Source organism: Engystomops pustulosus, chromosome 3 (assembly GCF_040894005.1).
Source record: "Engystomops pustulosus chromosome 3, aEngPut4.maternal, whole genome shotgun sequence".
NCBI classification, from domain to species: domain Eukaryota; kingdom Metazoa; phylum Chordata; class Amphibia; order Anura; family Leptodactylidae; genus Engystomops; species Engystomops pustulosus.
This window is the reverse complement of record NC_092413.1, coordinates 168,623,885-168,641,815: the sequence shown is the minus strand read 5'-3', so window position 1 is coordinate 168,641,815 and position 17,931 is coordinate 168,623,885. Positions and strand designations below refer to the sequence as shown.

Below are 17,931 nucleotides of genomic sequence, written 5' to 3'. Positions count from 1 at the left end.
GAGGAGTAGAAGTCCATGGAGGCTGCAGTAATCATGCCATGATACTGCCATGTGATCAGATACATACAAGGACATTGCAAATATAACAGGACCTTAGATGATATCACCCCGGCATGATTTTAATTTCCCAATGATGTAACAGAGCACTCTTTCTTAATGCTCCATACATCACCATAGTGAGACCTGTATCAGGAACAAGGAGGCAGGAAAATGCAGTAAACACAGAATAATCAGGGTGTCATAGGGCTCACTTAGTGTCATTGGATATATAAGTTTACAAACCGATTTTCACGGCAGCCATGAAAAGGAACCATTTAGCTATTTAATCAATGTTTTTAATTAAATATTTATTTTGGGTGGGTTAATTTAAATAGCAGATTCTCTTTAAGCCCTTTAACTAGGTAATACATGTTTAGTGTTTTCTTATTTATTTTTTAACACTAACATTACAAGGCAATTTCCCAGCTCAATCCAAAACAAATGTACATGGATATAACATATTAATATTCATTAGTGCTAACATTTACATACAGCCTTTCTAAACGAATGTTTAAGTATAAACACAGTTCTCTTTCCATCTTGTTGTATGGTTGTCATTAGGGGCTGTTTTCTATAAAGTAAATTACATTTTAGGTTTAGTAATCCTTTAAGCAATAACAAGCCTCTAAAAGAATACAAAGCATGCACAAATAACACGGAAGGATTGCAAAGACACAAGGTACATATTATCAGAATGCCCTCCCCCAGAACGATCAGTATAATAGAAGACGGAGCGTTCTGTGTTTTCCATCAAACGTCTAGGTTTTCAGAATAGCGGCACTACATTCAGGAGAACAGTAAAATTGTCAATCACAAGGAGAAACATCTGATGCTTTAAAAACTTTCCGTAAAAAAAGTTTTTTTTCATAACATTTTCATTTTCTTTCTCTTGAAGTTTATGTCAGTTCGGGCCATTTAGGACAACTTTACTGGGTGGCACAGCCATAAAGTGGAGAACAAAGGGAAGTGTAATGACAACCGTTCATGTCTCTCATTCATCTGGAAGAGTATGGTTTGGGTTCCTTCTTGGAATCCGTCCATCTATCTGGAAAAACCCCTCTAAAGCACTGTCATGGTCTTAAAAGATTTCCAATATTAAAGTAGCTTCATCAGGCTGATTGCTAGTTGGTTGGAAAAGTAATCATGTTGTTTCCCTGTCTACATCTGCTATTGATGATATAGATTGCTTTACATATGCATTACATGCACGCGTCATCCCTGCTTTTTAGATGCTGATTATCCTGTGGACGTTACAATTACAAAAAAAAGAAAAATAAAAGCACACTACAATCCTACAAATTTGACTTTATTATTAATGTGTATTTAAGTGCCCCTCGTCTTTCATGTGTCTGCCCTGAGGTGGTATATGGATAGAGGTCCATGATTGTAGACTCTATGCATGGGATACAATGCCACCTACTGTAAATTATTCAAGCTTTAGAAGTTACTCTATAGTTTTGTGATTGGAATTCTCTTGGAATTCCCAAGTGAGTTTTTTTCTTTCCTACCAATTAGCTGTTCTGTGTACATTATTCCTTACTAGGCTATACTAACATGCTCAATCCCATATATTTACATAATTCTGCATCATGATTTCTGCCTGAACTCTGCCCTGTACCAACAAAGTCTTGTTTATACTGTGTTTATCCAAAAATAAACCCTCCTCAAAAATAAGCTCTAGCATGATATTTCAGCCTTGTCAGAGTGGGACTGAAATCAAGCCCTTCCTACATAATACGCCCTATTTACAAATGACTATATATTCTGAACCATGGCACCAAAAAAGGCAGTTCTGGTATCATTTAAAACGGATAATCTCCCCTTAGTTATTGTTTGTCAGTGGTACCACAGACCAGAAGATATACACTGTTAAAGTTATAGTTCGGAATGTCTACAAGCAGCTACATGGACAAGAGAAACTCATGGGTAAAGTGCCATCGTTAGACATGAGAAATTTGGCCAATGATTCTAAAGGCAATATATTCACAATAAATTTACTATGGAATTCAGATTTTGGAGAGTTATTTTCGGAAAAACACGGTTCCTATGTGAAACAAAATTTAAGGTCTGTGCAGGAAACAGGCCCAGGCATAACGGTTCTTCCTGTATCCTCTGTAAACCCATAATAATTACTAATATAATCATTAGAAAACATAAACTGTATGTCTCAAATTAGCAAAATACTATTAGAGAAATGGCATACCTCTGACTTTATTACAAACTTACAGAAGTTTTAATAAAAGAGCATTAAGAGCTTAAGAAATGTATCCATGTTTATGATTCTTTTCTTTGCAATTTGATTCTAAATAGTAAATTTTACATTGTTCAATTTATTTAGAAAATAAACGTGATGTTAGATAATGAAAACAGAACCAACTTTATTTTCTTCATCTCTTTTTGCTGTCAGTGAAATAGTTTTGTAGTTGACCATGTCATGGAGCTTGCTATTCACATCTGTCAACTTCTACTGTTTTTGCACCATCATTCGAACAGCACAACACAAATGATGGTTGTGCTAATCTGTCACATAACAGACCCCAGCGGCCCTGACCCCTTGGATTGGCATTCATCACACTTCTATTATTTTACTAAATATACTACTGAAGAATCTTCTGTTTTGGTTTGTGGCATTTATGATCAATCTAGGATTTACAGGTAACCGCAACCAAAAAGTTATATATACATTAGATTGCTCTCCCAACTCCTTCATTCACATGCACATTTGGCTAAGGCAAAATTACATATACCATATTACAAATAAGATAAGCTGCTGTCATACTCTTCCCCATACACAATATGTGGGCTGTTAAATTCCAGTTAGCCTGATTCTTAAATACCCCAATATCCACTATTGGTGGAGAGTCTGGGGACCCAAAGACAGTAAGTTCAGTCGAATATTCTAATGGTATGGGCACCTTAAAGGAAATCTACCATTTGTTTGCATGCATTGTGAACCAAACATACCTTGAGAATGCTGTAGCTAAACTGATGCAGAAACATATCGTGTTTAATCCCTGAACCATGTGGTTTTGCTCAAAAAACAATTAGAAAATTTCGGGCCTTGGAAAAGATGGATGCAGAATGGCTACCATACATAAACAAACTACTTCCATATACACAGGGGCTGCATGAACTGACCAGACAGGACTAATCAACCTGAGCTGGATGACTCATGCACAGCAGCTGGGGGATTGATTACTTCTGCCTGTCAGGGACAGCACAGTGATGACTTATTCTCAGCTTGTGGTGGGCAGGACAAGGCTGAAGCAGTGGATAATTTGAGTAAGAGGAGAAGCACCGGGGCAGCCACAGGAGTGACAGAGCCCTATTATCATAATTTTATAATTGTTTTTTAAGCAAAACCACTCAGCTCAGGGATTAAACAAGATATGTTTCTGCTTCAGTGTAGCTATAGCATTCTCAAGGTATGTTTGGTTCACAATGCATGAAAGCAAATAGTCGATATCCTTTAAACCTGGCGTAACATTTGGTATCATTATCAGTGAGCTGATCATGCCCACAAACCAGGAAAGTAGTTGAGACTACTAAGTATGGCCAACAAGGTTATTTACACATTACGATATGTATTTTCAGCAACTGGATGGGAACCTTTCACTGCCAGCAAGCCTAATTCTTAAAAACAGAGAGGGATAGAAGCACAAAGTGTCTGAAAATATTTTATATAATTGTTTTATATTAGTGTAGTGATTAACCTTTACTTGCATAAAGCTGGAAACCTCCTGCATGACAATTGGATAGTAATAATATCCACAAAACATGAAAAGCCACACCACACATGTGTTATGAGTAACATTTGCCCTTTTCATTTTCATAAGATTATTACCAGAGCATGTGGTTTTATTCATAATGTGTAATGAATATAAAATATAGTATGCTTGGTACGTGACAAGTGAAATTAACACCCACATATGTCCAGACACTGCAGATATTACATACAGCTGTTGTCATACCTAGATCTTGTAGGCCGTCCAAACAGGACAGTGTAGGAAGTAATTTGTGGCTTCAGATCAATAGCGGGGTCATTTATGGCTGACTTTGAGACACTGGCCATCAGGTATCTGTGTGATTGTGCTCTTCTGCAGTATAGCTGTCCTTCTCTTCCAGCTCTTGATGGCTTCGGGCTCTGGAGTGAGGGCTGACCTGACAGCTGCTCGTCCTAGGGGAGTCATAGAAGAAACACATGAAGCTTCCATGGCTTCCTACTTGTCTGCTTTTAGAACACTCATCTAAAACATGAACAATAAAATTTATATTTCTTTTGTCACAAAGGGAAAAAAAACCTTCTACGGAATAGAAAAAAGCTAAATGTATACTTCACAGGCCTCGGGGTGAGCCATGCAGCACTAATCCGTAACTCCATGATGCATCCACAAAAACGATAACGGCATGTTATACAAAGTACATCTGTTTTACATGAGGAATGTTTTGAGATGGCAATCCAGATATCTCTGTAAAGTTCTGGCTCTTTCTGCTGTCCGCATCAATTGTCTTTAACTGACTATTTACAAGTCGAGATTTTTTTTTAAGGTTAAAAATAACGGCATAAAAATAAAATATGTAAACATTAAGAAATGTAAGACACAGGGACGCATGAACCACAAGCGCAAAGAAAAAAGGAAATATATGTGACATGTGTATTGTAACCACAGAAACCATAGAAAGAAAATATTTTCCAGGGTTTGGGAAATAGTGGAACTATATTTAATATTTAACTTTTAAACCCCGCCAATTATCGCAGGATAAGCCAACATATGAATCAGACGTTGAAAAGAAGATCTGTAACTTTATTTGAAGACTTACCAATGACAATAAACAGTTATTTGTGAAAAATGTTATTCTAGGCAAAAACGATAATTCATCTTCTTCGCGAAAATCCAAACTAATTGAAAGAAACTTTGTAGTCTCTATTAATGCCATTTGTATATATGCCACTAGTTATAAAATGACATTGAAAGCCGATGCTGTTCTCAACAACACCACAGTTTCCCAGTTTTATGTACTTTTTAATTTCCTCTGTGGAAAATCTGTTCTTCATAAAAGTACTGCTAAAGAAAATGTGGAAAAAGTTGATTCATTCCATATTTACATTCCTGCTAGTACCTGGAAATGAACCAATTACAATTGTACGCCAGACGACAAATGGTATCAAAACTCATCTTCCTAAGGATGGTGGTGACAATGTAGCACTTTGCATTGATGGTACGAGCAAGAAATTGACCCATCTGCTATCAGTGGTGTGTGTGCACCATTATAGGAAGCTACTCATATTGACCTCATTCTGAACCATGAAAGGAAACCTTGCTTGTAATATAAAGCAGTGCCCCTTACATGCTCTCTGCACACCCTTGTTCTGAATCTGCTCGTATAATTCCTTTTTATGGCCTCATATTCTGAAAATTTTACTTTTAGCTCCTTTCTGACTGCACTGATGAAAGACCTCAGGTGGTGCGGGTTCGGAGTCTCCAAATGCTACAGGCTCTCTCGCTAAGGGTCCATTCACACGCAAATTTGCGGCCGCATGTACGTCCCCACAGACGGCCATGTGAATGTGCCCTAAGGTGGTGATCTTGGGAGCAGGACCGAGTCTCACTTTTGCCAGAGACCCTAGAGAGATGGTAGAAGTGATTTTTTTACCGCACTGCGCAATGCCGGCATAGACACGGAGGTCACGTGATCGCCAGGTATGCAAGGGTTTAGCAAAGCTTCTGGGGTCTTTTCAGACGTAGTACAGCTCTGCCCCGGAAATCTGCCCCGCGGTGGGTCTAATCGCCCTGTAACTGTGGCTCTTATAGATGCCAAAGTTACAATGGAAAACGTAAAAGAGGAAAAAAAATTATAAATAAAAGACAAAAATCTGTTGAAATGTCCCCCAGGGACATACAATGTAAAAACAAGGACAAAACACCAAATATTAATAAGTGTTTAGAAACATTAATTAATATTTCCAAATTTAAAAAATCCCCCTTTACACTATAAAAACATTGCAATAGTCATCACGTTTTGCCTAGACCAGTGATGGCAAACCTTTTAGAGACCGAGTGCCCAAACTACAAGAAAGACCCGCTTATTTATCACAAAGTGCCAACACAGAAATTTAATTTGTGATTTATACTCCCTGCTCTGTCACAGTTTTCATTGATACCGGCACCTGAGGCACCAATAAAGCAGAAAATAGTCCCAGATAGAGCTGTCAGTTTAAAATACCTCTGTGCACAGCAAGTCCTGGGCTGTCTGGGACTGCAGGAAGATACCTTGAGTCATCTCTGGTGATGGCCTGGGTGCCCACAGAAAGGGCTCTGAGTGCCACCTCTGGCACCAGAGCCATAGGTTAGCCATCACTGGCCTAGACTATACAAATTCAAAACAACCTACACAAAATCGGGTATTCCTTAATGTTCATTTTTAACTAATTTAATAATTTAAAATATTATACTGTACATTACAATAAAAGCACATTTTTTCAGTTTTTTTTTATTAGACCCCCATATAAAATAAAAATAAAAAAATGGCCTTAAAGGGAAACTGTCACCACATTTTTCACAATTACAACTAGTGGCAGGTTCCCATAGAGCTCTAGTAACTAACTGACACCCTTCTTAACTAAAAATTGTTTTTATCTGATTTCCATATTTCAACTTTATAATATCTATCTATCTATACTGGATGTCTATAGTGAGTTGAGGTGGGTGTGGCCTCCTCTGGCTAAATACAGCCACTTATCCCTATGCTTTCTCTGCATACAGCAGTAATGTCATGTGACTAGGGTGACATTATCATAGGTCCTATAGCAGTGATGGCAAACCTATGGCACGGGTGCCAGAGGTGGCACTCGGAGCCCTCTTTTTGGGCACCCAAGCCATCAACATAGAACTCAACATAGAACTCAACATAGAACTCAAAGAAACATCCTGCAGTCCCAGGAGACTCAAGAAATGATGCTCTCAGTGCTATTTTAAAGAAACACATTCTTGATTTCTTGGGACTGCAGGAAGAGGAAGACCATGTGGAAAAGGGAGGATTATCTTTGGAGCTACTCTAGGCCCCACATTTTTTTCCTGTACAGGTGGACCATAGCGAAATGCTACAACATTAGTCAAAATTTGCACTTCTTTCAACAGTTTGATGTGATTGTGATTTTTTATGTGTTTAGATATGTGCATGGGCAACATTTACTAATGTTAAGAGGCTAAAGGACCTGTAATGATGTCACCCTGGTCACATGACATAGTCCACCCTCCTCAACTCACTCTAAAGATCTGTAGATACTAGGCAAGTTTATAACTCTGATTTTATAGGGATTTGATGGAAACAGTTTTAAGCTAAAGGAAGGGTGTCAGTTACATAGTTACATGGGCTCTATAGGAACCTACCAATATCTGTATTTGTGAAAAATGTTGTGACAGGTTCCCTTTAAAGTTTTGTTGAGCTTTAAGTAAAATAAAGTAGCATGCCAAAAAAGGTTATGGCCCTAAACCACAGTGTACGAAAAGTAAAGTCAGTAAAGCCTTTTCAAGCCTTGTCATCAAGGAGTTGAAAATATGTTAATATGTCAAAGGGGATATGGGGGGGCTCTCCGGCATTTCCTATTTAGGCGCTCGGCGCACGGTCGCACTCATGGTGTGCCGAGCGCGTTCCACGGTGCGGCGAACCAGCTTAACATATAAAGATACTAAAGTGTTTAAACTGCGATACAGTGGTTTAGGAGAATAACGAATATATGCTCGGCACCAGCTCACCCTGAGCTGGTGCTCGGTTTTTGAAGCTTACACCAACCATTTCATGTGGTAGGTTTCCTTTAAGTGGTCCCCTAATGCAGTGACTATGAAGTGTAAGGAGTCGGTGATCATTCATGCAGCGATAACCTTCTCACAGTAGGCAGTAACCAGCAATTTGTACATGAAAACTAATTACTTTCATATGTCACTTGTACTACTGTCTTATACTGTTTTTCTTCTCTAATTGGTTAAATGTGTTTCTCAGTGAATTACATGTAACAGATAAATAACTTTATCCTAACACAAAGACCAATTTAATGGAAACATGTAAATTAGCGTTGACTTTGTGTAGGTTGTGATAAACAAGTTTCTTAAAATGCTATAGGGAAATGTGCCCAGCGATTCCCATCAACCCAGATTTACTTACAGAACTTCATAAAGAGAGGAAAAGGTAGCCAGTAGTGGTGAGACCATAGAAATAGAAATCCTCTGCATCACTTGGCTAAAAGTTCAAAAAAGAATTGATCACGGCAAGAAACACCCTATAAAATCACAGAACTATACAGCAAGCTGTGCACATGTCCCGGCTGGTCTACAAAGTCTGCTAAAAGCATGCCATGGTGCTGAATGAAGTGAGAAAAGTCCTAACTTCTGCTGATACAAACACATCAGCATTATATTTCAATCATTAGTAATCTTCAATGACGTCTCCCTTGGTCATAGCCAATCACTTAGAAATGTCATCCCAAAAGTTCTTCTTTCTCAGTCTTCAGCCGGATAAATGTAGTATATCACAGTGGCTGAGACTCAAAGCATTTGTATGACCTCTCTTGTAAAAGAAAATGAATCAATCAATGTTTTCCACTCATTTGACAAAGTTATTACTAATCTGTAAAGTTGTATATTGTGTGGGTACAATGTCCCAAAAAAGACCTCCTCCTATTGTTTCTCTCTACACTAACCACAAAATTGCATTCTCCTGGCTTCAACATTTGCTAATTTAGAAGAATGACATGTAAACCATTAAAGGACATCTACCACCAGGATGAATTATTGTAAACCAAGCACACTGACATACTGGTGTGTGCCCCCTCTGACAGGATTTACTGTTCTTTTATCTTCTTATTCCCTGGTTTTTAAGAAAAAAAAAGTTTTAACAAGTTATGCAAATGAGCCTCAGGGGCTCCAGGCTTTAGATTTGCAGATTATCACTTGCTTTAGCAAAGACCTGAAAGTAATTTAATCACCAACTCTTCTGGTTTGGGAAGGCCTAAAAATGGCAGGAAGGGTGTTGTGCGGGAATGGAGGACCATTCAATGGTGAGCAGGACTTCCCCTTTAACCCGCTTCTTAATTGGCATGAGATACAGTAAAAGGATGCTGCTACATAATTTTGGTGCATCTAAGATGTCTGTGTACCAGAAACTGAAATCTAAGCCAACTAATAGCTAAATTTTTTAACGCCTGTCTTCTGGAAGAAGTGGCCTGGAGGCCACACCCGATCCCTTTCCTATGAGTGATCCATGGAAAATTGTAGAACATGTTATGCTTTTTAATGAATCAGTCACATTGGGGGTCATTTACTAAGGGCCCGATTCGCGTTTTCCCGGCGTGTTACCCGAAAATTTCCGATTTGCGCTGATTTTTTCCCTGAATTGCCCCGGGTTTTGGGCGCACGCGATCGGATTGTGGCGCATCGGCGCCGGCATGCACGCAACGGAAATCGGGGGGCGTGGCCGAACGAAAACCTGACGGATTCGGACAAAACCGCCGCATTTAAAACAAAAAATTGGTCGCACGGGCCATACTCACATGCACCAGGAAGAGATCAGTGAACTCCGACGCAACTCGGTGGACCTCGGCACAGCAGCGACACCTGGTGGACATCGGGTGCAGGACCTTCATGAATCGCCGGAAGACCCGAACGCTCGTCCGAGAAGCCGCCGCTGGAACGCGAATGGACCGGGTAAGTAAATGTGCCCCATTGTCTGTTATAATAATGGCAATAGGCACTGTTCCATTTCTTTTAACTAAAAATTTTTTCCTTACATTCACATAAATCAACTTTATGTTATATTCCCTGACATCAGAGAAGGCTTGTCCTGCTGGGCCGATCCCTACCGTCTACTCCTCCTTATATGTCCCAGGCCTCTTCTCAGCCTATCATGTGACCAGGGTGATATCATAACAGGTCTTTTAGCCTCCTAACATTAGCACACTGTACAACATACATACAGTATGTCTAATCACATGAAATCACAGCAGTTTTTGTGGACATCTACTCTTTGTAATTCTCAATCCAATCCAAGGAGGCTGCTGTGATTTCATTAGATCAGATACATTCGTGGAGTAGGTTTTCCAGATGTAAGAGGTCCTTAGATAATGTCATTTTGGTCACTTGACTTTAAATGCCCAATCAGTTCTCTCTCAATGTCCCATACAGCAGAATGTCATAGTCTTGTGACCTGTCAATCAGGGACATGGAGGCAGGACAGTGCAAGTAATTCATGAATATGCAGGGATTTATTGGACTCAGGGAGTGTCACTGGACTCACATCAGGGGCGTTTCATATAAGTTAACAAATAAATTTTGTAAGATTGCAGCCATGGAAAAAACATTTAGGGATAAGGGCAATGCTTTTTAAACATAGTTTTTAATGAAGTCTTTATTTTGGTTGGGTTAATTTGCAAGATAGGTTTTCTTTAAGAACATCCAACTTACAGACGACCTATAGTTACAAAACGGCCTCTATTCCCAATGTGACCTCGGGTGAAGTTCTAGATGCTAGTATTTTACTGGACTTTAGTCCCAGACTGTAATGATCAACTGTACGGTGTCTGTAATAAAGCTTTATTGATAATCCTTGTTCCCGTGACAGCACAAAATTTTGAAAATCAAATTGTCACAGGGACAAAAAAATTTCTTTCTGGAGTTACAATTATAACATTTTCCTGTTCCGACTTACATACGAATTCAACTTAAGAACCTTTCTTGTATGTAACCTGGGGGCTACCAGGCTTTTTTACAGTAAAAACCTAAAATAATAAAACTTATAATAATACACAATTATAGTAAATTTCCCCCAGTGTCTCTACAGTTATTGCTTCACTACCCCACCCCTGTACATGTGTTGCTGAGCATGCATGTGTTTTCAACAGTAATATGGAAGTAGGCTGCAGACTCTGCAGACAGATGCTTATCTTTCCAGAGAACTAAAGTATCATCTGTTCAAAGCTAAAATACCAAATGGTCAGGGGAGAAAAGGAGACCATCATAGACACATAAGAAAGCTTGCAAGTTCAGGATAATTTACTCGTATGTGTATGGGGCCCTTAGTCATAATACAAGGTATTTAAATGAATTATATTACTATATATTCTAAATAATCATAATTATTCTTTGTACATTCACTTTTCTTTTTCTAACATTAGACTGGAGGTGTGAGATCTACACAAATGTCCAGTCACCATAATATAATCACAGGGGTCTATTACATATTGCGGTTATCACTTCTACATGAGCACAGGCACAGTGCTATCTTGTAACTGGCTGATAAGTGGTCTGTCTCTACCCCAACCAGTGTGGGAAGGGATACGAGATAGGGATATGATGGGAAGTATGGAATTTTCTGCATCTGACAGGTCAGAGTGTTCATGGGAACAGTAAAATAATGGGAAGACTAATGTGGTCTCCTGATAGGGGAGACACTGGTAAACTGTGTCTGTAAAAAGCACATGATAAAGGACAATGCATTTTTGATTTTGAAAAAGTGTACAGAAATATTTGGTATTTTATCTGAATAGTTGAGTAGAGTGAATATAAAAGAAGAGAAAAGAGAAGAACAAGTAGTAATTTTGTCAATTTGTGAAAAAATATGCCTTATGGTTCCTTACAATCTTTATGAAATACTGTACATATAATGCTCTTGTAAGTGACTTTTGTTTATAGGCACAAAATAAAAAATTGCAGTGTACCATACACCCCCATGCTCACTACACTACCCTCCACCATACAGTTTCCTCATATACCCTCTGTCTCCATTGTGGTTTTCACATCTTTACATAAAGACTGTGATAAATAATGTACTGAACGATTGTTAATGGCGTCAGCATATGTCAAGATAACAGTCTTCCCAAAAAGGATGAGTCCACAAATGCATTGTGCCAAGAGCAATTAGCGCAGCCCATGAACCACTGGCCTGGGGTTGTCATACACATCACATTACATGCAGTTAAAGTCATATACAGATAACCTTACCTTTAACAGAATCTGAACTGACATTATATATTAATGGGAATCACACATTCTCCTTTATCACGGTCTTCACTATGGCTAATGTCATCCTGGGTGGCCCAACAAAAATGTCTTATCTGTCAGCTTATTTATAGCCAAATCAGTGGCTTGCAAATAATGTTATTGCTTTATTTCCAACTTTATATAGATCAAATATTGGTATGTATACTGAAAAATGGATCAGAAAAAGCAGTCATTGGTTAACAGTGGTGCTAGAACTATAAGTATCAGCAAGTGTATCAGTCGGCTGTCCACAGCAACAGCAGCTTGAGAGCCACAGGTTGCTTGTGCTTGTCATGAATATGTGATCTATTTTATCTTCAATTATTTAGAAAGTGGTGCAGCCTCCGATTGTATATTTAATTGGAAATTAGTTTTCAAGGCCTGATTTCAACACAATGACAAATCTTTAATGTTCACATAGAGCTTGTAAGAACTACTGTGTATACTTATTTTAATATCTCCAAATTACTTGCTGTCTTCCAGTGACCCGCTCCTCGGAGACAGCTCTTTCATGTATTTTTTAGAAGCGGAGAATGCACACAGAGCTCCTGACACTACAAGGAGCCTGTAATAGCACATCCCTAATACAGCATTAGTCTGGAGAATAACCTGCATATCAATTGCTGTTAATTTTGTTTGTATCATTTTGTCTTTGTAGTTGCCAGGAGCAAGGAGGCTTCTAGAAAGTAATCTTAAAATTGCTCGCTACAGGGTTATTAGCAAACTATTGATTTATGTCGTAGAAAAACATTCAGCAACCTGGGTGTGTGAGCTGGTGGAGCAGTAAACATGGATCCTTGTCATAGAGTTTCAGCTTCAGGCAAAAATCCCTATTAATGACAACAGGGAGTTTTGGACAAAGCAGCAGATCAAGAATCCCGGTTGCTCGTAGAATATGCCCCTTAATTAAATAAGGGACAGCATTTACCTTATTTAACATATACAGTAAACATCATTGCTGGCATGTGCTAATGTGATGTGTTTAATGAGCCATCAGCACTTTCTCTCAGCGGACTCAAGCTGTCAAGTCATGGAAATCGGGCTTACTGCATAAAACACCGCAACTTGCCAGTCTCCCACTGGTCTTTAAAGGAATGCCTTAACTTTAAATACACCTTGATCTCATATAAAAGAGATTCTTGTGATATTCACAAATATGTTATTAAAAGTCTATATAACATGACAGAACCTGAAACATGTGGAAATGTATTTATCTGAGGCTGGCACAAGTAAATAGGACTTCTAGATATAGCTAGCTCTTACAGATTGAGGCTGAAAACATACATGCAATTGTGTTATGTAGTTGTTAAATGCTTTCTAACTTTTCACCAAGTGAAAATAAGAAACTTTGTAGTGTGTCTTCTCAAAGCAAAGAGCTTCTCTCTTCACTTACTCTGGCTCTTATCATAGTTCTTTCTTCTCTGATAAAGTGAGTTTAACACTAGGCTCTCTGATGAATTTCATCTTGCTAGCAAGAGAAGCAGCAACCTACACACATGTCAAATTACATAGAAGTGCCTAGTGGAAGGGAGGTATCTCCACCATCCAGCTCTGAGACCACTGTAAATTAAATTCTGAATGGCAAACTGCTAACGTACACACATTGAACTACTGAATAATGAAAAGTCTGTCTAAAGTTGAAGTGTGTGTTAAGTCAAGAAAGCGCATCCAAAAGGCATCAAAAACAGCCACAAAACAGATATTTCTAGTCTTATGTCCCATTTTACATGCAGTCTGCTCTGAAATGAGCATGTTATGGAGCAGCAGTTTAGCAGACCAATTTGCAAATAATAATCACTATATACCTCCATGGAAGATGGAAAGATTTCCATGGAGGATGGGTAAGAGTAGAAGTCCATGGAGGCATGTGATCAGATACATACATGGGGTAGAAGTCGCAGATGTAACAGGACCTTAGATGACATCACCCTGGTCACATGACATGCTGATAAGATGCATGGGACAGGAGGAGGAGTAGATGGAAGGGGCTGATTCCAGGTATTATAAGATAAAGTTGATTTTATGGGGATGTAAGGGATACAAATTTTAGCTAAAAGAAGGATGTCAGTTAGTTAATAGGGCTCGACAGCACCTGGACAGGGCCATCTTTAAATGCCAATTGGCACCCAAAGATTAAATCAGTGCAATAACAGCTAGGAGCCTGTTAAAGGCTTCCATAGGTGTCATTAAGAGATCTTTATTACAGTCTGTATGAGAAAATACAATATACTGCAATATAGTTGTATTGTGGTACATTGCATAATTGATCAGACCCCCTAGGGTACAAGTACTCTGAAATAATAGTAAAAAAAATGTAAAGTAAAAAAAAAAAAAAATATATGAAAAATTCAAATCACCCTACTTTCCTTAGAACACAGTAAACAAGTAAAATCATAAACATATTAGATATCACCAGATCTCAAAAGTCTGATCTATTTAAATAAGAAAACATTTATTACTGAAGATGAAGTGAACTGAACTGAAGTGATATTACAATAGACAACAGCAGTGTTACTCAAACCTCGTCCATTTCCTGATTTGTAAGCCATCAGAATACAGGCTGCCATTTACAGTATTCTGTATTCTGCTGGATATTGTCTACCGTAAAATATTGTGCATCTACAGGCTTTAATGAAGAATGAGGAGGAAAACTGATTTTCTCCTAAATGACACTGGTCCTACTCATTTAAATATGTACTGTGGCCTGTGCAGCATTCTGTTTTTGTTACTGTCGCTATATGGAAAATGCCAGATTTTTTCTATAAAAACTGAAGACTTGTCTAAACATCAGATATGTAGATTAGGTACTAAAAGTTGACCTTAGAAAAAAAAATGGCATGGTGTATGCACCGCAATGTGAACATGCCCAATAGAAGTCAATGGGGTCATGAGTTAACTCAAAGGCAAAGCACATTTGTGCATTTGTGCCCAAGGATTCATATATTGTCCATAGGAGAGTACAATAGTTTGCTGATGTCGTGATATAGATTATTAATTCTCATACGGGCAGTCCCCGGGTTACATACAAGATAGGGTCTGGAGGTTTGTTCTTAAGTTGAATTTGTATGTAAGTCGAAACTGTATATTTTATAATGGAAGTTCTAGACAATTTTCTTTCTTTTGCCCCAGTGACAATTGGAGTTTCAAAATTTTTGGTGTAATTGGACCAAGAATTATCAATAAAGCTTCATTACAGACATCTTACAGCTGATCATTGCAGTCTGGGACTATAGTAAAGCATCCAGAGAGCTTCACCAGAGGTCACAGTGGGCAGAGGGGTCCGTCTGTAACTATGGGTTGTCTGTAAGTCGGGTGTCCTTAAGTAGGGGACCGCCTGTATATGTGGTATGTATGTGGTTAGTCAGGAATGTGTGACTGACTGATCTCAATATATATCAAAGGTAGAATTCAGGATGAAGAATTATATAGAGAATGTTGGATAACCCTACTAATAGATCTTCATGAAAATGTCATTATTGCCAGTTATCTGAAGGTGACGACATTACTCAGGGAAATGTATAGCAATATTTCCCTTTCACCAGTTAGTGTTGTATTTGATATGTTCTCACCTCAGAGGGAAATGCATATGTCACTTTTCAAGATAAAGTTGCCATTAATGTACACATCAAATATGGAGATAAATACCACTTAATCCTGCCAAGCTGTGGCTGAGAAGTGCTGTTTGGTCTCTATTTAAACCTGGCCTTGGCAATATCGCAGACTGTTCCATTTTCTAATGCCGACATTACTTCTAAGTTTAGTCTTTAAAGTGGATCTGTCATCTGTAACAAAACCACATTTGTGATTTTAAGACTTCAAATAAGGATTTATCTAGGTGTCTGCCTTCTCTATTCAGTAGATCCATTCCTCCTCCTTGAGTAGTAGACTCCTTTTTCTTCCCGCTGAATTATCTCCCTTTCAATTACTTACAATACTTCCAACATTAGAGACTGACAACTAGTGAGGGAGAAATTATTGGATAAAAATAGCTAAAAATCCAGAGTGGATAGATTCTCATACATGAAATCTTAACTGTGCAACAATGGCGACTCGTAGCATGCCTCTTATACACTATTATAGCTCACAAAAATGTCAGACAGTTAATAAATGTCAAGCTGAATAGATTCCTAGTTCAGTAGATTTTTTTTTAAATGTGTAAATAGTAAATGAAAATTAAGAACCCTAATTTTAAAGTACTTAGAAATAATAAAAATAAGTTGCTAGTAAATACTTTATTGTAACACTTTAACCCCAAATTTATGATGAGACATAAATTGGAAATAGTAATAAATCGACTATCATCTGGCAAAGGAAAATCTTGTGTTTTTAACAATTTAAACAGGCAGTTAATCACTATCAAACAGAATTAAAGGGGGATCTCCATACTAGCAAGGGATAAGTAGAATCATGTGATTCAATTAAATGTACTAAAGTTTCCTTCATCAGGTCAAGGCAATGTACAACATAATCTTCGTCATCGGTTTCTCCAACCTCGATCACATTCAAATGAGAATAAATGGAAAGATGAGATGAGACACATGATCTTTAACCGCTGTATGTAATTGCTATGTTTCTCTTACCGTCCCAGCATTCTTTACATGGACCCCTGTAAGACCTCTCCTGACCTTTATTCTGTAGATCCATTACTAACTCTTTTTGATCTGTAGGTTCCTAAAGAAGGTACATAAAGTGATTGAGAGAAAATAAAAACCAGCCGAAGAAGTTGAAGATGATTGAATCAGACGCTGCATTTCCGTATCATTTGTGGGTGGCGAGTAACTCTAGATTATGTATTTCAACATTTGTCCCATTCAGGAAGTTTACTCTGCGGTGATTGCAAAAGACTGAAAACACATTTTCTACCTGGACTATCATAAATATTAGATGACCATTTATCTTTAGACTGCATCATTGCAGTTTTCATTAGTGCATCAGTACATATCACTCATGTGTCGCAGTTATTATGTACCTATGACACTTGGGTTACAGTTATCTAATAAGTTATATCACCTATAACAGAGGTTTGACATGCTTACATCTGTATCTGAGAGATCAAAGACTAAATATGTTTACTGCAGTTTCTTTCTTTGTCCTTACCGAGCTGAATACAATGCCAGATGATCAATTACAGTGGATGTAGATACTGGCTGTGGTTTCTGAAACGTGTTTGTTAATTTCCATAACCAGAGGTGCAATCCAATCAGAGATGGTTTTAAAATGATGGTTCGGAGGATACTTCAACCTAAGGCAACCAATCATCTTCTTTATCTCTGAGGCCCACACAGAAATTATAATGAAAAATAGACATGGAGAGAACAGGCAACTGTTGGACTTTTTGGAGTTGTCCATGGAGAAGACCTGGCATAATATATCTTAATTGACAATATTTTATTATAAATGTTAACAGTTTAAAAGGAATCTAAACTAAATTTACATTTATTACGATACCTTTGGAACTATTTGCTATTTAAAGAGCACCTGTTAGCAGAAAATGACCTATTAAACACTAACTGTATGTGGTCAAGTAGCTTAACACCTGCCAAATCATGTTTCTTTCATGGCCCAGCATGGTAGTATCATCAAGTGTATGAATTTTGAATTGAGATGTGAATTGGTTGTTTGAAGCCTAGAAGATGGAGAGTTCGGCACTGAAGTCAAGCTCCCCTTGCCTTATAATGCCTCCTCTACTGTTAATGACATAATTCACCAGACTTCAAGGGAACCACTTAGTGAAGTTCTTGGAGGCAAAGTTGTTAATTACAATGAGGGGTACGTTCGGAGGAGGGGACAAGGCTCTGCACAGGGATGCTTGGCCAAACACCTGGGAACCTCAGAAAAGGATGGAAACACCCCGGAAATG

General features: G+C 38.2%; 1 protein-coding gene across 2 annotated transcripts in view; it reads right to left on the bottom strand.

Annotated features, from left to right (window-relative positions):
* The window catches only part of LOC140122262 (uncharacterized), an 89,442-nt gene that overhangs the window by 38,269 nt on the left and 33,242 nt on the right, over window positions 1-17,931 (bottom strand). Inside the window, exons 1-2 of one of the 2 annotated variants that reach the window (XM_072142930.1) lie at window positions 4,861-5,204; window positions 4,011-4,216 (exon numbers count right to left, since the gene is read on the bottom strand). In XM_072142930.1, coding sequence (XP_071999031.1) covers window positions 4,011-4,216; window positions 4,861-4,977 — 323 coding nt within the window. In that variant the 5' untranslated portion in view covers window positions 4,978-5,204. Of the gene's footprint in view, window positions 1-4,010; window positions 4,217-4,860; window positions 5,205-17,931 lie in introns of those variants that run through there. The other variant, XM_072142931.1, reaches the window with a different exon arrangement.